Genomic DNA, 25,875 nt, shown 5'->3' on the forward strand with positions numbered 1-25,875 from the left:
CATTTACACTTTGACGTTACTATCATTTACTCCGACGAAACGAGAGTTCGTCCAACTCTCGACTTCATTTAAAATATTGACAAGTACGACAGTAACTTTAAAATTGGTTACTTACTGCTGATAAAAAATGCAGAAAGAAAAAAAACCAGAAATCTCTGTCATTTTATCTTTTCTAAACGTCTACATTTGCCCGTTATGATTTATCCTGCGCAGACGTTTTCGTTCAACTGCAGACTTTAATTAAAATATCTATAGGTGTGACACGAACTTGAAAATATAATAATTGGTGAGAATCAAAATCGTTGAAAGAGAAAAAATAAAGATTTGGAAAACCGAACCACGTGGGTCTCTGAATATTTTTGGTCGTAATTTTAGTTCATGCCAAAAATGATGCTTTTTTGTGACCACCATTCCTCAAGAATAACGGAATGACGTCTTGTTTTGTTACTATGGAATTTTGCTTAGCTGAAGTTAAGTTCCGTTAACCTTGAATGTCTATAAACATCCTAGTCTGGAAAACAAATTTCTGATAGAAAACTATTTTCCAAAAATTTAGCACCAACATTCATCTCCAATAATCATTGAAATCTCGAATAAATCGAATAATAGCTCTCCTAAAACTTTTGTGCCTTTTACAGTTTCTATTTCAATATCCGTAGTGCAGCCATCGGCCACAACATGGATGCAATCTAATCTCCTCTATTCACTGCGGTATCAATCTCTACGAGGTGTCGCGCTCACTCCTCATTCTCAGTAATGCAAGGATGATCAATTAAATTTCAGGACACAAATATAAGTCCCCACGGCATGGAGACCGCAACGAGAATCTGATGAACATTATGTCTTACACCAAGCAAATACTCATCGAAAAATAACATGAATCGCGTCTGGTTATAAATTACTGACATAGGGGAAATAACGTTCTTTTAAGACGCGATAAAATTTCTATGCAAACCCTAAGATTCGCGATAAATGATCATGCGTAAAATTTATGGTTTAAGAGGGCTTAACGTCTAAACGCGACTTCGATTATGTGGATCGTCGTAGGGCTCCGCGAATTTCGACCACCCGTGTTTTTTTAACCTACACTGGCATTGCACAGTACACGGGCCTCTAGAATTTCGCTTCCATTGCAATTAAACCGCCGCATCCGTGATCCAACCGGCGTCTTCAAGGTCAGCAGCCGCTCGTCAGAGCCGCTTAGCAACCGTGGCGGCTTTGAAGCTCAAATTATCTTAAATATTTCGCAAAATTTCCAGCTCATTCATTCTTTCTTTTTCTATGCCTCAATTAGCTGCAGAGCCCCCCGAAACCAAGTGCACCGAGCAACAGAAAACAGCCTGCACAAATAAAGGACAAGTCTGTGACGAAGCAACAGGAGAATGCAGAGGTGAGCACTGTAGCTCACTGCCAATAGGGATTCACTTTCCTTCCTAATTCAGGCCGATTAGGCTTCCTTAACTTACTCAATGCACTTCCTCAAATTAAAGCTTCTTTATATCGAGAAATTGTAAACGTTGATGAAAAGCAATGCGTTTCGGCAGCTGTATGGGCGCCTTGTTCACAGTCAAAACCGTATTGTTTTTATTTTAGCGCGGCATTTACACTTTGACGTTACTATCATTTACTCCGACGAAACGAGTGTTCGTCCAACTCTCGACTTCATTTAAAATATTGACAAGTACGACAGTAACTTTAAAATTGGTTACTTACTGCTGATGAAAAATGCAGAAAGAAAAAAAAAACCAGAAATCTCTGTCATTTTATCTTTTCTCAACGTCTACATTTGCCCGTTATGATTTACCCTGCACAGACGTTTTCGTTCAACTGTAGACTTTAATTAAAATATCTATAGGTGTGACACGAACTTGAAAATATATTAATTGGTGAGAATCAAAATCGTTGAAAGAGAAAAAATAAAGATTTGGAAAACCGAACCACGTGGGTCTCTGAATATTTTTGGTCGTAATTTTCGTTCATGCCTAAACTGATGCTTTTTTGTGACCACCATTCCTCAAGAATAACGGAATTACGTCTTGTTTTGTTACTATGGAATTTTGCTTAGCTGAAGTTAAGTTCCGTTAACCTTGAATGTCTATAAACATCCTAGTCTAGAAAACAAATTTCTGATAGAAAACTATTTTCCAAAAATTTAGCACCAACATTCCTCTCAAATAATCATTGAAATTTCGAATCAATCTAATAATAGCTCTCCTAAAACTTTTGTGCCTTTTACAGTTTCTATTTCAATATCCGTAGTGCAGCCATCGGCAAAAACATGGATGCAATCTAATCTCCTCTATTCACTGCGATATCAATCTCTACGAGGTGTCGCGCTCACTCCGCATTCTCAGTAATGCAAGGATGATCAATTCAATTTCAGGACACAAATATAAGTCCCCACGGCTTTGAGACCGCAACGAGAATCTGATGAACATTATGTCTTACACCAAGCAAATACTCATCGAAAAATAACATGAATCGCGTCTGGTTCTAAATTACTGACATAGGGGAAATAACGTGCTTTTAAGACGCGATAAAATTTCTATGCAAACCCTAAGATTCGCGATAAATGATCATGCGTAAAATTTATGGTTTAAGAGGGCTTAACGTCTAAACGCGACTTCGATTATGTGGATCGTCGTAGGGCTCCGCGAATTTCGACCACCCGTGTTTTTTTTAACCTACACTGGCATTGCACAGTACACGGGCCTCTAGAATTTCGCTTCCATTGCAATTCAACCGCCGCATCCGTGATCCAACCGGCGTCTTCAAGGTCAGCAGCCGCTCGTCAGAGCCGCTTAGCAACCGTGGCGGCTTTGAAGCTCAAATTATCTTAAATATTTCGCAAAATTTCCAGCTCATTCATTCTTTCTTTTTCTATGCCTCAATTAGCTGCAGAGCCCCCCGAAACCAAGTGCACCGAGCAACAGAAAACAGCCTGCACAAATAAAGGACAAGTCTGTGACGAAGCAACAGGAGAATGCAGAGGTGAGCACTGTAGCTCACTGCCAATAGGGATTCACTTTCCTTCCTAATTCAGGCCGATTAGGCTTCCTTAACTTACTCAATGCACTTCCTCAAATTAAAGCTTCTTTATATCGAGAAATTGTAAACGTTGATGAAAAGCAATGCGTTTCGGCAGCTGTATGGGCGCCTTGTTCACAGTCAAAACCGTATTGTTTTTATTTTAGCGCGGCATTTACACTTTGACGTTACTATCATTTACTCCGACGAAACGAGTGTTCGTCCAACTCTCGACTTCATTTAAAATATTGACAAGTACGACAGTAACTTTAAAATTGGTTACTTACTGCTGATGAAAAATGCAGAAAGAAAAAAAAACCAGAAATCTCTGTCATTTTATCTTTTCTCAACGTCTACATTTGCCCGTTATGATTTACCCTGCGCAGACGTTTTCGTTCAACTGTAGACTTTAATTAAAATATCTATAGGTGTGACACGAACTTGAAAATATATTAATTGGTGAGAATCAAAATCGTTGAAAGAGAAAAAATAAAGATTTGGAAAACCGAACCACGTGGGTCTCTGAATATTTTTGGTCGTAATTTTCGTTCATGCCTAAAATGATGCTTTTTTGTGACCACCATTCCTCAAGAATAACGGAATTACGTCTTGTTTTGTTACTATGGAATTTTGCTTAGCTGAAGTTAAGTTCCGTTAACCTTGAATGTCTATAAACATCCTAGTCTAGAAAACAAATTTCTGATAGAAAACTATTTTCCAAAAATTTAGCACCAATATTCATCTCAAATAATCATTGAAATTTCGAATAAATCGAATAATAGCTCTCCTAAAACTTTTGTGCCTTTTACAGTTTCTATTTCATATCCGTAGTGCAGCCATCGGCCACAACATGGATGCAATATAATCTCCTCTATTCACTGCGGTATCAATCTCTACGAGGTGTCGCGCTCACTCCTCATTCTCAGTAATGCAAGGATGATCAATTAAATTTCAGGACACAAATATAAGTCCTCACGGCTTGGCGACCGCAACGAGAATCTGATGAACATTATGCCTTACACCAAGCAAATACTCATCGAAAAATAACATGAACCGCGTCTGGTTCTAAGTTACTGACATAGTGGAAATAACGTGCGTTTTAGCAACGATAAAATTTCTATGCAAACCCTAAGATTCGCGAGAAATGATCATGCGTAAAGTTTATGGTTTAGGAGGGCTTAACGTTTAAACGAGACTTCGATTATGTGGATCGTCGTAGGGCTCCGCGAATTTTGACCACCCGTGTTTCTTTAACCTGCACTGACATCGCACAGTACACGGGCCTCTAGAATTCCGCTTCCATTGGAATTCGACCGCCGCATCCGCGATCCAACCGGCGTCTTCCAGGTCAGCAGCCGGTCGTCAGGGCCGCTTAGCAACTGTGGCGGCTTTCAAGCTCAAATTATCTTAAATATTTTGTAAAATTTCCAGCTCATTCATTCTTTCTTTTTCTATGCCTGAATTAGCTGCAGAGCCCCCCGAAACCAAGTGCACCGAGCAACAGAAAACAGCCTGCACAAAGAAAGGACAAGTGTGTGACGAAGCAACTGGAGAATGCAACGGTGAGCACTGTAGCTCACTGCCAATAGGGATTCCCATTCCTCCATATTTAAGGCCGATTGGGCTTCCTTATTTTACTCAATGCTCTTCCTCAAATTAAAACTTCTTTATGTCGAGAAATTGTAAACGTTGATCAAATGCAATGCGTTTCGGCAGCCGTATGGGCGCCTTGTACAGAGTCAAAAACGAATAGTTTTTATTTTAGCGCGGCATTTACACTTTGACGTTACTATCATTTACTCCGACGAAACGAGTGTTCGTCCAACTCTCGACTTCATTTAAAATATTGACAAGTACGACAGTAACTTTAAAATTGGTTACTTACTGCTGATAAAAAATCCAGATAGAAAAAAAACAGAAATCTCTGTCATTTTATCTTTTCTCAACGTCTACATTTGTCCGTTATGATTTACCCTGCGCAGACGTTTTCGTTCAACTGTAGACTTTAATTAAAATATCTATAGGTGTGACACGAACTTGAAAATATATTAATTGGTGAGAATCAAAATCGTTGAAAGAGAAAAAATAAAGATTTGGAAAACCGAACCACGTGGGTCTCTGAATATTTTTGGTCGTAATTTTCGTTCATGCCTAAAATGATGCTTTTTTGTGACCACCATTCCTCAAGAATAACGGAATTACGTCTTGTTTTGTTACTATGGAATTTTGCTTAGCTGAAGTTAAGTTCCGTTAACCTTGAATGTCTATAAACATCCTAGTCTGGAAAACAAATTTCTGATAGAAAACTATTTTCCAAAAATTTAGCACCAACATTCATCTCCAATAATCATTGAAATCTCGAATAAATCGAATAATAGCTCTCCTAAAACTTTTGTGCCTTTTACAGTTTCTATTTCAATATCCGTAGTGCAGCCATCGGCCACAACATGGATGCAATCTAATCTCCTCTATTCACTGCGGTATCAATCTCTACGAGGTGTCGCGCTCACTCCTCATTCTCAGTAATGCAAGGATGATCAATTAAATTTCAGGACACAAATATAAGTCCCCACGGCATGGAGACCGCAACGAGAATCTGATGAACATTATGTCTTACACCAAGCAAATACTCATCGAAAAATAACATGAATCGCGTCTGGTTATAAATTACTGACATAGGGGAAATAACGTTCTTTTAAGACGCGATAAAATTTCTATGCAAACCCTAAGATTCGCGATAAATGATCATGCGTAAAATTTATGGTTTAAGAGGGCTTAACGTCTAAACGCGACTTCGATTATGTGGATCGTCGTAGGGCTCCGCGAATTTCGACCACCCGTGTTTTTTTAACCTACACTGGCATTGCACAGTACACGGGCCTCTAGAATTTCGCTTCCATTGCAATTAAACCGCCGCATCCGTGATCCAACCGGCGTCTTCAAGGTCAGCAGCCGCTCGTCAGAGCCGCTTAGCAACCGTGGCGGCTTTGAAGCTCAAATTATCTTAAATATTTCGCAAAATTTCCAGCTCATTCATTCTTTCTTTTTCTATGCCTCAATTAGCTGCAGAGCCCCCCGAAACCAAGTGCACCGAGCAACAGAAAACAGCCTGCACAAATAAAGGACAAGTCTGTGACGAAGCAACAGGAGAATGCAGAGGTGAGCACTGTAGCTCACTGCCAATAGGGATTCACTTTCCTTCCTAATTCAGGCCGATTAGGCTTCCTTAACTTACTCAATGCACTTCCTCAAATTAAAGCTTCTTTATATCGAGAAATTGTAAACGTTGATGAAAAGCAATGCGTTTCGGCAGCTGTATGGGCGCCTTGTTCACAGTCAAAACCGTATTGTTTTTATTTTAGCGCGGCATTTACACTTTGACGTTACTATCATTTACTCCGACGAAACGAGTGTTCGTCCAACTCTCGACTTCATTTAAAATATTGACAAGTACGACAGTAACTTTAAAATTGGTTACTTACTGCTGATGAAAAATGCAGAAAGAAAAAAAAAACCAGAAATCTCTGTCATTTTATCTTTTCTCAACGTCTACATTTGCCCGTTATGATTTACCCTGCACAGACGTTTTCGTTCAACTGTAGACTTTAATTAAAATATCTATAGGTGTGACACGAACTTGAAAATATATTAATTGGTGAGAATCAAAATCGTTGAAAGAGAAAAAATAAAGATTTGGAAAACCGAACCACGTGGGTCTCTGAATATTTTTGGTCGTAATTTTCGTTCATGCCTAAACTGATGCTTTTTTGTGACCACCATTCCTCAAGAATAACGGAATTACGTCTTGTTTTGTTACTATGGAATTTTGCTTAGCTGAAGTTAAGTTCCGTTAACCTTGAATGTCTATAAACATCCTAGTCTAGAAAACAAATTTCTGATAGAAAACTATTTTCCAAAAATTTAGCACCAATATTCATCTCAAATAATCATTGAAATTTCGAATAAATCGAATAATAGCTCTCCTAAAACTTTTGTGCCTTTTACAGTTTCTATTTCATATCCGTAGTGCAGCCATCGGCCACAACATGGATGCAATATAATCTCCTCTATTCACTGCGGTATCAATCTCTACGAGGTGTCGCGCTCACTCCTCATTCTCAGTAATGCAAGGATGATCAATTAAATTTCAGGACACAAATATAAGTCCTCACGGCTTGGCGACCGCAACGAGAATCTGATGAACATTATGCCTTACACCAAGCAAATACTCATCGAAAAATAACATGAACCGCGTCTGGTTCTAAGTTACTGACATAGTGGAAATAACGTGCGTTTTAGCAACGATAAAATTTCTATGCAAACCCTAAGATTCGCGAGAAATGATCATGCGTAAAGTTTATGGTTTAGGAGGGCTTAACGTTTAAACGAGACTTCGATTATGTGGATCGTCGTAGGGCTCCGCGAATTTTGACCACCCGTGTTTCTTTAACCTGCACTGACATCGCACAGTACACGGGCCTCTAGAATTCCGCTTCCATTGGAATTCGACCGCCGCATCCGCGATCCAACCGGCGTCTTCCAGGTCAGCAGCCGGTCGTCAGGGCCGCTTAGCAACTGTGGCGGCTTTCAAGCTCAAATTATCTTAAATATTTTGTAAAATTTCCAGCTCATTCATTCTTTCTTTTTCTATGCCTGAATTAGCTGCAGAGCCCCCCGAAACCAAGTGCACCGAGCAACAGAAAACAGCCTGCACAAAGAAAGGACAAGTGTGTGACGAAGCAACTGGAGAATGCAACGGTGAGCACTGTAGCTCACTGCCAATAGGGATTCCCATTCCTCCATATTTAAGGCCGATTGGGCTTCCTTATTTTACTCAATGCTCTTCCTCAAATTAAAACTTCTTTATGTCGAGAAATTGTAAACGTTGATCAAATGCAATGCGTTTCGGCAGCCGTATGGGCGCCTTGTACAGAGTCAAAAACGAATAGTTTTTATTTTAGCGCGGCATTTACACTTTGACGTTACTATCATTTACTCCGACGAAACGAGTGTTCGTCCAACTCTCGACTTCATTTAAAATATTGACAAGTACGACAGTAACTTTAAAATTGGTTACTTACTGCTGATAAAAAATCCAGATAGAAAAAAAACAGAAATCTCTGTCATTTTATCTTTTCTCAACGTCTACATTTGTCCGTTATGATTTACCCTGCGCAGACGTTTTCGTTCAACTGTAGACTTTAATTAAAATATCTATAGGTGTGACACGAACTTGAAAATATATTAATTGGTGAGAATCAAAATCGTTGAAAGAGAAAAAATAAAGATTTGGAAAACCGAACCACGTGGGTCTCTGAATATTTTTGGTCGTAATTTTCGTTCATGCCTAAAATGATGCTTTTTTGTGACCACCATTCCTCAAGAATAACGGAATTACGTCTTGTTTTGTTACTATGGAATTTTGCTTAGCTGAAGTTAAGTTCCGTTAACCTTGAATGTCTATAAACATCCTAGTCTGGAAAACAAATTTCTGATAGAAAACTATTTTCCAAAAATTTAGCACCAACATTCATCTCCAATAATCATTGAAATCTCGAATAAATCGAATAATAGCTCTCCTAAAACTTTTGTGCCTTTTACAGTTTCTATTTCAATATCCGTAGTGCAGCCATCGGCCACAACATGGATGCAATCTAATCTCCTCTATTCACTGCGGTATCAATCTCTACGAGGTGTCGCGCTCACTCCTCATTCTCAGTAATGCAAGGATGATCAATTAAATTTCAGGACACAAATATAAGTCCCCACGGCATGGAGACCGCAACGAGAATCTGATGAACATTATGTCTTACACCAAGCAAATACTCATCGAAAAATAACATGAATCGCGTCTGGTTATAAATTACTGACATAGGGGAAATAACGTTCTTTTAAGACGCGATAAAATTTCTATGCAAACCCTAAGATTCGCGATAAATGATCATGCGTAAAATTTATGGTTTAAGAGGGCTTAACGTCTAAACGCGACTTCGATTATGTGGATCGTCGTAGGGCTCCGCGAATTTCGACCACCCGTGTTTTTTTAACCTACACTGGCATTGCACAGTACACGGGCCTCTAGAATTTCGCTTCCATTGCAATTAAACCGCCGCATCCGTGATCCAACCGGCGTCTTCAAGGTCAGCAGCCGCTCGTCAGAGCCGCTTAGCAACCGTGGCGGCTTTGAAGCTCAAATTATCTTAAATATTTCGCAAAATTTCCAGCTCATTCATTCTTTCTTTTTCTATGCCTCAATTAGCTGCAGAGCCCCCCGAAACCAAGTGCACCGAGCAACAGAAAACAGCCTGCACAAATAAAGGACAAGTCTGTGACGAAGCAACAGGAGAATGCAGAGGTGAGCACTGTAGCTCACTGCCAATAGGGATTCACTTTCCTTCCTAATTCAGGCCGATTAGGCTTCCTTAACTTACTCAATGCACTTCCTCAAATTAAAGCTTCTTTATATCGAGAAATTGTAAACGTTGATGAAAAGCAATGCGTTTCGGCAGCTGTATGGGCGCCTTGTTCACAGTCAAAACCGTATTGTTTTTATTTTAGCGCGGCATTTACACTTTGACGTTACTATCATTTACTCCGACGAAACGAGTGTTCGTCCAACTCTCGACTTCATTTAAAATATTGACAAGTACGACAGTAACTTTAAAATTGGTTACTTACTGCTGATGAAAAATGCAGAAAGAAAAAAAAAACCAGAAATCTCTGTCATTTTATCTTTTCTCAACGTCTACATTTGCCCGTTATGATTTACCCTGCACAGACGTTTTCGTTCAACTGTAGACTTTAATTAAAATATCTATAGGTGTGACACGAACTTGAAAATATATTAATTGGTGAGAATCAAAATCGTTGAAAGAGAAAAAATAAAGATTTGGAAAACCGAACCACGTGGGTCTCTGAATATTTTTGGTCGTAATTTTCGTTCATGCCTAAACTGATGCTTTTTTGTGACCACCATTCCTCAAGAATAACGGAATTACGTCTTGTTTTGTTACTATGGAATTTTGCTTAGCTGAAGTTAAGTTCCGTTAACCTTGAATGTCTATAAACATCCTAGTCTAGAAAACAAATTTCTGATAGAAAACTATTTTCCAAAAATTTAGCACCAACCTTCCTCTCAAATAATCATTGAAATTTCGAATCAATCTAATAATAGCTCTCCTAAAACTTTTGTGCCTTTTACAGTTTCTATTTCAATATCCGTAGTGCAGCCATCGGCAAAAACATGGATGCAATCTAATCTCCTCTATTCACTGCGATATCAATCTCTACGAGGTGTCGCGCTCACTCCGCATTCTCAGTAATGCAAGGATGATCAATTCAATTTCAGGACACAAATATAAGTCCCCACGGCTTTGAGACCGCAACGAGAATCTGATGAACATTATGTCTTACACCAAGCAAATACTCATCGAAAAATAACATGAATCGCGTCTGGTTCTAAATTACTGACATAGGGGAAATAACGTGCTTTTAAGACGCGATAAAATTTCTATGCAAACCCTAAGATTCGCGATAAATGATCATGCGTAAAATTTATGGTTTAAGAGGGCTTAACGTCTAAACGCGACTTCGATTATGTGGATCGTCGTAGGGCTCCGCGAATTTCGACCACCCGTGTTTTTTTTAACCTACACTGGCATTGCACAGTACACGGGCCTCTAGAATTTCGCTTCCATTGCAATTCAACCGCCGCATCCGTGATCCAACCGGCGTCTTCAAGGTCAGCAGCCGCTCGTCAGAGCCGCTTAGCAACCGTGGCGGCTTTGAAGCTCAAATTATCTTAAATATTTCGCAAAATTTCCAGCTCATTCATTCTTTCTTTTTCTATGCCTCAATTAGCTGCAGAGCCCCCCGAAACCAAGTGCACCGAGCAACAGAAAACAGCCTGCACAAATAAAGGACAAGTCTGTGACGAAGCAACAGGAGAATGCAGAGGTGAGCACTGTAGCTCACTGCCAATAGGGATTCACTTTCCTTCCTAATTCAGGCCGATTAGGCTTCCTTAACTTACTCAATGCACTTCCTCAAATTAAAGCTTCTTTATATCGAGAAATTGTAAACGTTGATGAAAAGCAATGCGTTTCGGCAGCTGTATGGGCGCCTTGTTCACAGTCAAAACCGTATTGTTTTTATTTTAGCGCGGCATTTACACTTTGACGTTACTATCATTTACTCCGACGAAACGAGTGTTCGTCCAACTCTCGACTTCATTTAAAATATTGACAAGTACGACAGTAACTTTAAAATTGGTTACTTACTGCTGATGAAAAATGCAGAAAGAAAAAAAAACCAGAAATCTCTGTCATTTTATCTTTTCTCAACGTCTACATTTGCCCGTTATGATTTACCCTGCGCAGACGTTTTCGTTCAACTGTAGACTTTAATTAAAATATCTATAGGTGTGACACGAACTTGAAAATATATTAATTGGTGAGAATCAAAATCGTTGAAAGAGAAAAAATAAAGATTTGGAAAACCGAACCACGTGGGTCTCTGAATATTTTTGGTCGTAATTTTCGTTCATGCCTAAAATGATGCTTTTTTGTGACCACCATTCCTCAAGAATAACGGAATTACGTCTTGTTTTGTTACTATGGAATTTTGCTTAGCTGAAGTTAAGTTCCGTTAACCTTGAATGTCTATAAACATCCTAGTCTAGAAAACAAATTTCTGATAGAAAACTATTTTCCAAAAATTTAGCACCAATATTCATCTCAAATAATCATTGAAATTTCGAATAAATCGAATAATAGCTCTCCTAAAACTTTTGTGCCTTTTACAGTTTCTATTTCATATCCGTAGTGCAGCCATCGGCCACAACATGGATGCAATATAATCTCCTCTATTCACTGCGGTATCAATCTCTACGAGGTGTCGCGCTCACTCCTCATTCTCAGTAATGCAAGGATGATCAATTAAATTTCAGGACACAAATATAAGTCCTCACGGCTTGGCGACCGCAACGAGAATCTGATGAACATTATGCCTTACACCAAGCAAATACTCATCGAAAAATAACATGAACCGCGTCTGGTTCTAAGTTACTGACATAGTGGAAATAACGTGCGTTTTAGCAACGATAAAATTTCTATGCAAACCCTAAGATTCGCGAGAAATGATCATGCGTAAAGTTTATGGTTTAGGAGGGCTTAACGTTTAAACGAGACTTCGATTATGTGGATCGTCGTAGGGCTCCGCGAATTTTGACCACCCGTGTTTCTTTAACCTGCACTGACATCGCACAGTACACGGGCCTCTAGAATTCCGCTTCCATTGGAATTCGACCGCCGCATCCGCGATCCAACCGGCGTCTTCCAGGTCAGCAGCCGGTCGTCAGGGCCGCTTAGCAACTGTGGCGGCTTTCAAGCTCAAATTATCTTAAATATTTTGTAAAATTTCCAGCTCATTCATTCTTTCTTTTTCTATGCCTGAATTAGCTGCAGAGCCCCCCGAAACCAAGTGCACCGAGCAACAGAAAACAGCCTGCACAAAGAAAGGACAAGTGTGTGACGAAGCAACTGGAGAATGCAACGGTGAGCACTGTAGCTCACTGCCAATAGGGATTCCCATTCCTCCATATTTAAGGCCGATTGGGCTTCCTTATTTTACTCAATGCTCTTCCTCAAATTAAAACTTCTTTATGTCGAGAAATTGTAAACGTTGATCAAATGCAATGCGTTTCGGCAGCCGTATGGGCGCCTTGTACAGAGTCAAAAACGAATAGTTTTTATTTTAGCGCGGCATTTACACTTTGACGTTACTATCATTTACTCCGACGAAACGAGTGTTCGTCCAACTCTCGACTTCATTTAAAATATTGACAAGTACGACAGTAACTTTAAAATTGGTTACTTACTGCTGATAAAAAATCCAGATAGAAAAAAAACAGAAATCTCTGTCATTTTATCTTTTCTCAACGTCTACATTTGTCCGTTATGATTTACCCTGCGCAGACGTTTTCGTTCAACTGTAGACTTTAATTAAAATATCTATAGGTGTGACACGAACTTGAAAATATATTAATTGGTGAGAATCAAAATCGTTGAAAGAGAAAAAATAAAGATTTGGAAAACCGAACCACGTGGGTCTCTGAATATTTTTGGTCGTAATTTTCGTTCATGCCTAAAATGATGCTTTTTTGTGACCACCATTCCTCAAGAATAACGGAATTACGTCTTGTTTTGTTACTATGGAATTTTCCTTTGCTGAAGTTACGTTCCGTTAACCTTGAATGTCTGTAAACATCCTAGTCTAGAAAACAAATTTCTGATACAAAACTATTTTCCAAAAATTTAGCACCAACATTCATCTCAAATAATCATTGAAATTTCGAATAAATCGAATAATACCTCTCCTAGAACTTTTGTGCCTTTTACAGTTTCTATTTCAATATCCGTTGTGCAGCCATCGGCAAAAACATGGATGCAATCTAATCTCCTCTATTCACAGCGCTATCAATCTCTACGGGGTGTCGAGCTGACTCCGCATCCTTAGTAATGCAAGGATGATCAATTAAATTTCAGGACACAAATATAAGTCCCCACGGCTTGGCGACCGCAACGAGAATCTGATGAACATTATGTCTTACACCAAGCAAATACTCATCGAAAAATAACATGAACCGCGTCTGGTTCTAAGTTACTGACATAGTGGAAATAACGTGCGTTTTAGCAACGATAAAATTTCTATGCAAACCCTAAGATTCGCGAGAAATGATCATGCGTAAAGTTTACGGTTTAGGAGGGCTTAACGTTTAAACGCGACTTCGATTATGTGGATCGTCGTAGGGCTCCGCGAATTTCGACCACCCGTGTTTCTTTAACCTGCACTGACATCGCACAGTACACGGGCCTCTAGAATTCCGCTTCCATTGGAATTCGACCGCCGCATCCGCGATCCAACCGGCGTCTTTCAGGTCAGCAGCCGGTCGTCAGGGCCGCTTAGCAACCGTGGCGGCTTTCAAGCTCAAATTATCCTAAATATTTCGCAAAACTTCCAGCTCATTCATTCTTTCTTTTTCTATGCCTGAATTAGCGGCAGAGCCACCCGAAACCAAGTGCACCGAGCAACTGAAAACAGAATGCACAAAGAAAGGACAAGTGTGTGACGAAGCAACTGGAGAATGCAAAGGTGAGCACTGTAGCTCACTGCCAATAGGGATTCACATTCCTCCATATTTAAGGCCGATTGGGCTTCCTTAACTTACTCAATGCACTTCCTCAAATTAAAACTTCTTTATATCGAGAAATTGTAAACGTTGATGAAAAGCAATGCGTTTTGGCAGCTGTATGGACGCCTTGTTCACAGTCAAAACCTTATTGTTTTTATTTTAGCGCGGCATTTACACTTTGACGTTACTATCATTTACTCCGACGAAACGAGAGTTCGTCCAACTCTCGACTTCATTTAAAATATTGACAAGTACGACAGTAACTTTAAAATTGGTTACTTACTGCTGATAAAAAATGCAGAAAGAAAAAAAACCAGAAATCTCTGTCATTTTATCTTTTCTAAACGTCTACATTTGCCCGTTATGATTTATCCTGCGCAGACGTTTTCGTTCAACTGCAGACTTTAATTAAAATATCTATAGGTGTGACACGAACTTGAAAATATAATAATTGGTGAGAATCAAAATCGTTGCAAGAGAAAAAATAAAGATTTGGAAAACCGAACCACGTGGGTCTCTGAATATTTTTGGTCGTAATTTTAGTTCATGCCAAAAATGATGCTTTTTTGTGACCACCATTCCTCAAGAATAACGGAATGACGTCTTGTTTTGTTACTATGGAATTTTGCTTAGCTGAAGTTAAGTTCCGTTAACCTTGAATGTCTATAAACATCCTAGTCTGGAAAACAAATTTCTGATAGAAAACTATTTTCCAAAAATTTAGCACCAACATTCATCTCCAATAATCATTGAAATCTCGAATAAATCGAATAATAGCTCTCCTAAAACTTTTGTGCCTTTTACAGTTTCTATTTCAATATCCATAGTGCAGCCATCGGCCACAACATGGATGCAATCTAATCTCCTCTATTCACTGCGGTATCAATCTCTACGAGGTGTCGCGCTCACTCCTCATTCTCAGTAATGCAAGGATGATCAATTAAATTTCAGGACACAAATATAAGTCCCCACGGCATGGAGACCGCAACGAGAATCTGATGAACATTATGTCTTACACCAAGCAAATACTCATCGAAAAATAACATGAATCGCGTCTGGTTATAAATTACTGACATAGGGGAAATAACGTTCTTTTAAGACGCGATAAAATTTCTATGCAAACCCTAAGATTCGCGATAAATGATCATGCGTAAAATTTATGGTTTAAGAGGGCTTAACGTCTAAACGCGACTTCGATTATGTGGATCGTCGTAGGGCTCCGCGAATTTCGACCACCCGTGTTTTTTTTAACCTACACTGGCATTGCACAGTACACGGGCCTCTAGAATTTCGCTTCCATTGCAATTAAACCGCCGCATCCGTGATCCAACCGGCGTCTTCAAGGTCAGCAGCCGCTCGTCAGAGCCGCTTAGCAACCGTGGCGGCTTTGAAGCTCAAATTATCTTAAATATTTCGCAAAATTTCCAGCTCATTCATTCTTTCTTTTTCTATGCCTCAATTAGCTGCAGAGCCCCCCGAAACCAAGTGCACCGAGCAACAGAAAACAGCCTGCACAAATAAAGGACAAGTCTGTGACGAAGCAACAGGAGAATGCAGAGGTGAGCACTGTAGCTCACTGCCAATAGGGATTCACTTTCCTTCCTAATTCAGGCCGATTAGGCTTCCTTAACTTACTCAATGCACTTCCTCAAATTAAAGCTTCTTTATATCGAGAAATTGTAAACGTTGATGAAAAGCAATGCGTTTCGGCAGCTGTATGGGCGCCTTGTTCACAGTCAAAACCGTATTGTTTTTATTTTAGCGCGGCATTTACACTTTGACGTTACTATCATTTACTCCGACGAAACGAGTGTTCGTCCAACTCTCGACTTCATTTAAAATATTGACAAGTACGACAGTAACTTTAAAATTGGTTACTTACTGCTGATGAAAAATGCAGAAAGAAAAAAAAAACCAGAAATCTCTGTCATTTTATCTTTTCTCAACGTCTACATTTGCCCGTTATGATTTACCCTGCACAGACGTTTTCGTTCAACTGTAGACTTTAATTAAAATATCTATAGGTGTGACACGAACTTGAAAATATATTAATTGGTGAGAATCAAAATCGTTGAAAGAGAAAAAATAAAGATTTGGAAAACCGAACCACGTGGGTCTCTGAATATTTTTGGTCGTAATTTTCGTTCATGCCTAAACTGATGCTTTTTTGTGACCACCATTCCTCAAGAATAACGGAATTACGTCTTGTTTTGTTACTATGGAATTTTGCTTAGCTGAAGTTAAGTTCCGTTAACCTTGAATGTCTATAAACATCCTAGTCTAGAAAACAAATTTCTGATAGAAAACTATTTTCCAAAAATTTAGCACCAACATTCCTCTCAAATAATCATTGAAATTTCGAATCAATCTAATAATAGCTCTCCTAAAACTTTTGTGCCTTTTACAGTTTCTATTTCAATATCCGTAGTGCAGCCATCGGCAAAAACATGGATGCAATCTAATCTCCTCTATTCACTGCGATATCAATCTCTACGAGGTGTCGCGCTCACTCCGCATTCTCAGTAATGCAAGGATGATCAATTCAATTTCAGGACACAAATATAAGTCCCCACGGCTTTGAGACCGCAACGAGAATCTGATGAACATTATGTCTTACACCAAGCAAATACTCATCGAAAAATAACATGAATCGCGTCTGGTTCTAAATTACTGACATAGGGGAAATAACGTGCTTTTAAGACGCGATAAAATTTCTATGCAAACCCTAAGATTCGCGATAAATGATCATGCGTAAAATTTATGGTTTAAGAGGGCTTAACGTCTAAACGCGACTTCGATTATGTGGATCGTCGTAGGGCTCCGCGAATTTCGACCACCCGTGTTTTTTTTAACCTACACTGGCATTGCACAGTACACGGGCCTCTAGAATTTCGCTTCCATTGCAATTCAACCGCCGCATCCGTGATCCAACCGGCGTCTTCAAGGTCAGCAGCCGCTCGTCAGAGCCGCTTAGCAACCGTGGCGGCTTTGAAGCTCAAATTATCTTAAATATTTCGCAAAATTTCCAGCTCATTCATTCTTTCTTTTTCTATGCCTCAATTAGCTGCAGAGCCCCCCGAAACCAAGTGCACCGAGCAACAGAAAACAGCCTGCACAAATAAAGGACAAGTCTGTGACGAAGCAACAGGAGAATGCAGAGGTGAGCACTGTAGCTCACTGCCAATAGGGATTCACTTTCCTTCCTATTTCAGGCCGATTAGGCTTCCTTAACTTACTCACTGCACTTCCTCAAATTAAAGCTTCTTTATATATAGAAATTGTAAACGTTGATCAAATGCAATGCGTTTCGGCAGCCGTATGGGCGCCTTGTACAGAGTCAAAAACGAATAGTTTTTATTTTAGCGCGGCATTTACACTTTGACGTTACTATCATTTACTCCGACGAAACGAGTGTTCGTCCAACTCTCGACTTCATTTAAAATATTGACAAGTACGACAGTAACTTTAAAATTGGTTACTTACTGCTGATGAAAAATGCAGAAAGAAAAAAAAACCAGAAATCTCTGTCATTTTATCTTTTCTCAACGTCTACATTTGCCCGTTATGATTTACCCTGCGCAGACGTTTTCGTTCAACTGTAGACTTTAATTAAAATATCTATAGGTGTGACACGAACTTGAAAATATATTAATTGGTGAGAATCAAAATCGTTGAAAGAGAAAAAATAAAGATTTGGAAAACCGAACCACGTGGGTCTCTGAATATTTTTGGTCGTAATTTTCGTTCATGCCTAAAATGATGCTTTTTTGTGACCACCATTCCTCAAGAATAACGGAATTACGTCTTGTTTTGTTACTATGGAATTTTCCTTTGCTGAAGTTACGTTCCGTTAACCTTGAATGTCTGTAAACATCCTAGTCTAGAAAACAAATTTCTGATACAAAACTATTTTCCAAAAATTTAGCACCAACATTCCTCTCAAATAATCATTGAAATTTCGAATCAATCTAATAATAGCTCTCCTAAAACTTTTGTGCCTTTTACAGTTTCTATTTCATATCCGTAGTGCAGCCATCGGCCACAACATGGATGCAATATAATCTCCTCTATTCACTGCGGTATCAATCTCTACGAGGTGTCGCGCTCACTCCTCATTCTCAGTAATGCAAGGATGATCAATTAAATTTCAGGACACAAATATAAGTCCTCACGGCTTGGCGACCGCAACGAGAATCTGATGAACATTATGCCTTACACCAAGCAAATACTCATCGAAAAATAACATGAACCGCGTCTGGTTCTAAGTTACTGACATAGTGGAAATAACGTGCGTTTTAGCAACGATAAAATTTCTATGCAAACCCTAAGATTCGCGAGAAATGATCATGCGTAAAGTTTATGGTTTAGGAGGGCTTAACGTTTAAACGAGACTTCGATTATGTGGATCGTCGTAGGGCTCCGCGAATTTTGACCACCCGTGTTTCTTTAACCTGCACTGACATCGCACAGTACACGGGCCTCTAGAATTCCGCTTCCATTGGAATTCGACCGCCGCATCCGCGATCCAACCGGCGTCTTCCAGGTCAGCAGCCGGTCGTCAGGGCCGCTTAGCAACTGTGGCGGCTTTCAAGCTCAAATTATCTTAAATATTTTGTAAAATTTCCAGCTCATTCATTCTTTCTTTTTCTATGCCTGAATTAGCTGCAGAGCCCCCCGAAACCAAGTGCACCGAGCAACAGAAAACAGCCTGCACAAAGAAAGGACAAGTGTGTGACGAAGCAACTGGAGAATGCAAAGGTGAGCACTGTAGCTCACTGCCAATAGGGATTCACTTTCCTTCCTATTTCAGGCCGATTAGGCTTCCTTAACTTACTCACTGCACTTCCTCAAATTAAAGCTTCTTTATATATAGAAATTGTAAACGTTGATCAAATGCAATGCGTTTCGGCAGCCGTATGGGCGCCTTGTACAGAGTCAAAAACGAATAGTTTTTATTTTAGCGCGGCATTTACACTTTGACGTTACTATCATTTACTCCGACGAAACGAGTGTTCGTCCAACTCTCGACTTCATTTAAAATATTGACAAGTACGACAGTAACTTTAAAATTGGTTACTTACTGCTGATAAAAAATGCAGAAAGAAAAAAAACCAGAAATCTCTGTCATTTTATCTTTTCTAAACGTCTACATTTGCCCGTTATGATTTATCCTGCGCAGACGTTTTCGTTCAACTGCAGACTTTAATTAAAATATCTATAGGTGTGACACGAACTTGAAAATATAATAATTGGTGAGAATCAAAATCGTTGAAAGAGAAAAAATAAAGATTTGGAAAACCGAACCACGTGGGTCTCTGAATATTTTTGGTCGTAATTTTAGTTCATGCCAAAAATGATGCTTTTTTGTGACCACCATTCCTCAAGAATAACGGAATGACGTCTTGTTTTGTTACTATGGAATTTTGCTTAGCTGAAGTTAAGTTCCGTTAACCTTGAATGTCTATAAACATCCTAGTCTGGAAAACAAATTTCTGATAGAAAACTATTTTCCAAAAATTTAGCACCAACATTCATCTCCAATAATCATTGAAATCTCGAATAAATCGAATAATAGCTCTCCTAAAACTTTTGTGCCTTTTACAGTTTCTATTTCAATATCCGTAGTGCAGCCATCGGCCACAACATGGATGCAATCTAATCTCCTCTATTCACTGCGGTATCAATCTCTACGAGGTGTCGCGCTCACTCCTCATTCTCAGTAATGCAAGGATGATCAATTAAATTTCAGGACACAAATATAAGTCCCCACGGCATGGAGACCGCAACGAGAATCTGATGAACATTATGTCTTACACCAAGCAAATACTCATCGAAAAATAACATGAATCGCGTCTGGTTATAAATTACTGACATAGGGGAAATAACGTTCTTTTAAGACGCGATAAAATTTCTATGCAAACCCTAAGATTCGCGATAAATGATCATGCGTAAAATTTATGGTTTAAGAGGGCTTAACGTCTAAACGCGACTTCGATTATGTGGATCGTCGTAGGGCTCCGCGAATTTCGACCACCCGTGTTTTTTTTAACCTACACTGGCATTGCACAGTACACGGGCCTCTAGAATTTCGCTTCCATTGCAATTAAACCGCCGCATCCGTGATCCAACCGGCGTCTTCAAGGTCAGCAGCCGCTCGTCAGAGCCGCTTAGCAACCGTGGCGGCTTTGAAGCTCAAATTATCTTAAATATTTCGCAAAATTTCCAGCTCATTCATTCTTTCTTTTTCTATGCCTCAATTAGCTGCAGAGCCCCCCGAAACCAAGTGCACCGAGCAACAGAAAACAGCCTGCACAAATAAAGGACAAGTCTGTGACGAAGCAACAGGAGAATGCAGAGGTGAGCACTGTAGCTCACTGCCAATAGGGATTCACTTTCCTTCCTAATTCAGGCCGATTAGGCTTCCTTAACTTACTCAATGCACTTCCTCAAATTAAAGCTTCTTTATATCGAGAAATTGTAAACGTTGATGAAAAGCAATGCGTTTCGGCAGCTGTATGGGCGCCTTGTTCACAGTCAAAACCGTATTGTTTTTATTTTAGCGCGGCATTTACACTTTGACGTTACTATCATTTACTCCGACGAAACGAGTGTTCGTCCAACTCTCGACTTCATTTAAAATATTGACAAGTACGACAGTAACTTTAAAATTGGTTACTTACTGCTGATGAAAAATGCAGAAAGAAAAAAAAAACCAGAAATCTCTGTCATTTTATCTTTTCTCAACGTCTACATTTGCCCGTTATGATTTACCCTGCACAGACGTTTTCGTTCAACTGTAGACTTTAATTAAAATATCTATAGGTGTGACACGAACTTGAAAATATATTAATTGGTGAGAATCAAAACCGTTGAAAGAGAAAAAATAAAGATTTGGAAAACCGAACCACGTGGGTCTCTGAATATTTTTGGTCGTAATTTTCGTTCATGCCTAAACTGATGCTTTTTTGTGACCACCATTCCTCAAGAATAACGGAATTACGTCTTGTTTTGTTACTATGGAATTTTGCTTAGCTGAAGTTAAGTTCCGTTAACCTTGAATGTCTATAAACATCCTAGTCTAGAAAACAAATTTCTGATAGAAAACTATTTTCCAAAAATTTAGCACCAACATTCCTCTCAAATAATCATTGAAATTTCGAATCAATCTAATAATAGCTCTCCTAAAACTTTTGTGCCTTTTACAGTTTCTATTTCAATATCCGTAGTGCAGCCATCGGCAAAAACATGGATGCAATCTAATCTCCTCTATTCACTGCGATATCAATCTCTACGAGGTGTCGCGCTCACTCCGCATTCTCAGTAATGCAAGGATGATCAATTCAATTTCAGGACACAAATATAAGTCCCCACGGCTTTGAGACCGCAACGAGAATCTGATGAACATTATGTCTTACACCAAGCAAATACTCATCGAAAAATAACATGAATCGCGTCTGGTTCTAAATTACTGACATAGGGGAAATAACGTGCTTTTAAGACGCGATAAAATTTCTATGCAAACCCTAAGATTCGCGATAAATGATCATGCGTAAAATTTATGGTTTAAGAGGGCTTAACGTCTAAACGCGACTTCGATTATGTGGATCGTCGTAGGGCTCCGCGAATTTCGACCACCCGTGTTTTTTTTAACCTACACTGGCATTGCACAGTACACGGGCCTCTAGAATTTCGCTTCCATTGCAATTCAACCGCCGCATCCGTGATCCAACCGGCGTCTTCAAGGTCAGCAGCCGCTCGTCAGAGCCGCTTAGCAACCGTGGCGGCTTTGAAGCTCAAATTATCTTAAATATTTCGCAAAATTTCCAGCTCATTCATTCTTTCTTTTTCTATGCCTCAATTAGCTGCAGAGCCCCCCGAAACCAAGTGCACCGAGCAACAGAAAACAGCCTGCACAAATAAAGGACAAGTCTGTGACGAAGCAACAGGAGAATGCAGAGGTGAGCACTGTAGCTCACTGCCAATAGGGATTCACTTTCCTTCCTATTTCAGGCCGATTAGGCTTCCTTAACTTACTCACTGCACTTCCTCAAATTAAAGCTTCTTTATATATAGAAATTGTAAACGTTGATCAAATGCAATGCGTTTCGGCAGCCGTATGGGCGCCTTGTACAGAGTCAAAAACGAATAGTTTTTATTTTAGCGCGGCATTTACACTTTGACGTTACTATCATTTACTCCGACGAAACGAGTGTTCGTCCAACTCTCGACTTCATTTAAAATATTGACAAGTACGACAGTAACTTTAAAATTGGTTACTTACTGCTGATGAAAAATGCAGAAAGAAAAAAAAACCAGAAATCTCTGTCATTTTATCTTTTCTCAACGTCTACATTTGCCCGTTATGATTTACCCTGCGCAGACGTTTTCGTTCAACTGTAGACTTTAATTAAAATATCTATAGGTGTGACACGAACTTGAAAATATATTAATTGGTGAGAATCAAAATCGTTGAAAGAGAAAAAATAAAGATTTGGAAAACCGAACCACGTGGGTCTCTGAATATTTTTGGTCGTAATTTTCGTTCATGCCTAAAATGATGCTTTTTTGTGACCACCATTCCTCAAGAATAACGGAATTACGTCTTGTTTTGTTACTATGGAATTTTCCTTTGCTGAAGTTACGTTCCGTTAACCTTGAATGTCTGTAAACATCCTAGTCTAGAAAACAAATTTCTGATACAAAACTATTTTCCAAAAATTTAGCACCAACATTCCTCTCAAATAATCATTGAAATTTCGAATCAATCTAATAATAGCTCTCCTAAAACTTTTGTGCCTTTTACAGTTTCTATTTCATATCCGTAGTGCAGCCATCGGCCACAACATGGATGCAATATAATCTCCTCTATTCACTGCGGTATCAATCTCTACGAGGTGTCGCGCTCACTCCTCATTCTCAGTAATGCAAGGATGATCAATTAAATTTCAGGACACAAATATAAGTCCTCACGGCTTGGCGACCACAACGAGAATCTGATGAACATTATGCCTTACACCAAGCAAATACTCATCGAAAAATAACATGAACCGCGTCTGGTTCTAAGTTACTGACATAGTGGAAATAACGTGCGTTTTAGCAACGATAAAATTTCTATGCAAACCCTAAGATTCGCGAGAAATGATCATGCGTAAAGTTTATGGTTTAGGAGGGCTTAACGTTTAAACGAGACTTCGATTATGTGGATCGTCGTAGGGCTCCGCGAATTTTGACCACCCGTGTTTCTTTAACCTGCACTGACATCGCACAGTACACGGGCCTCTAGAATTCCGCTTCCATTGGAATTCGACCGCCGCATCCGCGATCCAACCGGCGTCTTCCAGGTCAGCAGCCGGTCGTCAGGGCCGCTTAGCAACTGTGGCGGCTTTCAAGCTCAAATTATCTTAAATATTTTGTAAAATTTCCAGCTCATTCATTCTTTCTTTTTCTATGCCTGAATTAGCTGCAGAGCCCCCCGAAACCAAGTGCACCGAGCAACAGAAAACAGCCTGCACAAAGAAAGGACAAGTGTGTGACGAAGCAACTGGAGAATGCAAAGGTGAGCACTGTAGCTCACTGCCAATAGGGATTCACTTTCCTTCCTATTTCAGGCCGATTAGGCTTCCTTAACTTACTCACTGCACTTCCTCAAATTAAAGCTTCTTTATATATAGAAATTGTAAACGTTGATCAAATGCAATGCGTTTCGGCAGCCGTATGGGCGCCTTGTACAGAGTCAAAAACGAATAGTTTTTATTTTAGCGCGGCATTTACACTTTGACGTTACTATCATTTACTCCGACGTAACGAGTGTTCGTCCAACTCTCGACTTCATTTAAAATATTGACAAGTACGACAGTAACTTTAAAATTGGTTACTTACTGCTGATGAAAAATGCAGAAAGAAAAAAAAACCAGAAATCTCTGTCATTTTATCTTTTCTCAACGTCTACATTTGCCCGTTATGATTTACCCTGCGCAGACGTTTTCGTTCAACTGTAGACTTTAATTAAAATATCTATAGGTGTGACACGAACTTGAAAATATATTAATTGGTGAGAATCAAAATCGTTGAAAGAGAAAAAATAAAGATTTGGAAAACCGAACCACGTGGGTCTCTGAATATTTTTGGTCGTAATTTTCGTTCATGCCTAAAATGATGCTTTTTTGTGACCACCATTCCTCAAGAATAACGGAATTACGTCTTGTTTTGTTACTAAGGAATTTTCCTTTGCTGAAGTTACGTTCCGTTAACCTTGAATGTCTGTAAACATCCTAGTCTAGAAAACAAATTTCTGATACAAAACTATTTTCCAAAAATTTAGCACCAACATTCATCTCAAATAATCATTGAAATTTCGAATAAATCGAATAATACCTCTCCTAGAACTTTTGTGCCTTTTACAGTTTCTATTTCAATATCCGTTGTGCAGCCATCGGCAAAAACATGGATGCAATCTAATCTCCTCTATTCACAGCGCTATCAATCTCTACGGGGTGTCGAGCTGACTCCGCATCCTTAGTAATGCAAGGATGATCAATTAAATTTCAGGACACAAATATAAGTCCCCACGGCTTGGCGACCGCAACGAGAATCTGATGAACATTATGTCTTACACCAAGCAAATACTCATCGAAAAATAACATGAACCGCGTCTGGTTCTAAGTTACTGACATAGTGGAAATAACGTGCGTTTTAGCAACGATAAAATTTCTATGCAAACCCTAAGATTCGCGAGAAATGATCATGCGTAAAGTTTACGGTTTAGGAGGGCTTAACGTTTAAACGCGACTTCGATTATGTGGATCGTCGTAGGGCTCCGCGAATTTCGACCACCCGTGTTTCTTTAACCTGCACTGACATCGCACAGTACACGGGCCTCTAGAATTCCGCTTCCATTGGAATTCGACCGCCGCATCCGCGATCCAACCGGCGTCTTTCAGGTCAGCAGCCGGTCGTCAGGGCCGCTTAGCAACCGTGGCGGCTTTCAAGCTCAAATTATCCTAAATATTTCGCAAAACTTCCAGCTCATTCATTCTTTCTTTTTCTATGCCTGAATTAGCGGCAGAGCCACCCGAAACCAAGTGCACCGAGCAACTGAAAACAGAATGCACAAAGAAAGGACAAGTGTGTGACGAAGCAACTGGAGAATGCAAAGGTGAGCACTGTAGCTCACTGCCAATAGGGATTCACATTCCTCCATATTTAAGGCCGATTGGGCTTCCTTAACTTACTCAATGCACTTCCTCAAATTAAAACTTCTTTATATCGAGAAATTGTAAACGTTGATGAAAAGCAATGCGTTTTGGCAGCTGTATGGACGCCTTGTTCACAGTCAAAACCTTATTGTTTTTATTTTAGCGCGGCATTTACACTTTGACGTTACTATCATTTACTCCGACGAAACGAGAGTTCGTCCAACTCTCGACTTCATTTAAAATATTGACAAGTACGACAGTAACTTTAAAATTGGTTACTTACTGCTGATAAAAAATGCAGAAAGAAAAAAAAACAGAAATCTCTGTCATTTTATCTTTTCTAAACGTCTACATTTGCCCGTTATGATTTATCCTGCGCAGACGTTTTCGTTCAACTGCTGACTTTAATTAAAATATCTATAGGTGTGACACGAACTTGAAAATATAATAATTGGTGAGAAT

General features: G+C 39.4%; 2 protein-coding genes across 3 annotated transcripts in view; both read left to right on the forward strand.

Annotated features, from left to right (window-relative positions):
- LOC149340421 (uncharacterized) overlaps window positions 1–25,875 on the forward strand; it is a 63,969-nt gene that overhangs the window by 29,866 nt on the left and 8,228 nt on the right. The gene's annotated exons all lie outside the window — the stretch shown is intronic.
- On the forward strand, window positions 10,258–25,544 carry LOC149340423 (uncharacterized). Of its 2 annotated transcripts, none has more exons than XM_089551246.1 (3): window positions 10,258–10,983; window positions 14,083–14,178; window positions 25,278–25,544. In XM_089551246.1, exons 1-3 carry the CDS (start codon window positions 10,875–10,877, stop codon window positions 25,442–25,444), a joined length of 372 nt encoding a protein of 123 aa, XP_089407372.1. In that variant the 5' UTR covers window positions 10,258–10,874; the 3' UTR covers window positions 25,445–25,544. The 2 variants fall into 2 exon arrangements, with proteins under 2 accessions (XP_089407372.1, XP_089407371.1); XM_089551245.1 differs by lacking the exon at window positions 10,258–10,983 and adding an exon at window positions 11,705–12,581.

Source organism: Amblyomma mixtum, chromosome 6 (assembly GCF_055824585.1).
Source record: "Amblyomma mixtum isolate Tamu chromosome 6, ASM5582458v1, whole genome shotgun sequence".
NCBI classification, from domain to species: Eukaryota; Metazoa; Arthropoda; class Arachnida; order Ixodida; family Ixodidae; genus Amblyomma; species Amblyomma mixtum.

What these genes read in the sequence shown, in the direction of transcription:
- LOC149340423 (XM_089551246.1), top strand. Translation starts at nt 10,875, where the DNA reads ATGCCTCAATTAGCTGCAGAGCCCCCCGAAACCAAGTGCACCGAGCAA. An exon ending in AGCAACAGGAGAATGCAGAG is followed by an intron (nt 10,984 to 14,082) that starts GTGAGCACTGTA and finishes TGCCTGAATTAG; the next exon opens with CGGCAGAGCCACCCGAAACC. An exon ending in AGCAACTGGAGAATGCAAAG is followed by an intron (nt 14,179 to 25,277) that starts GTGAGCACTGTA and finishes TGCCTGAATTAG; the next exon opens with CGGCAGAGCCACCCGAAACC.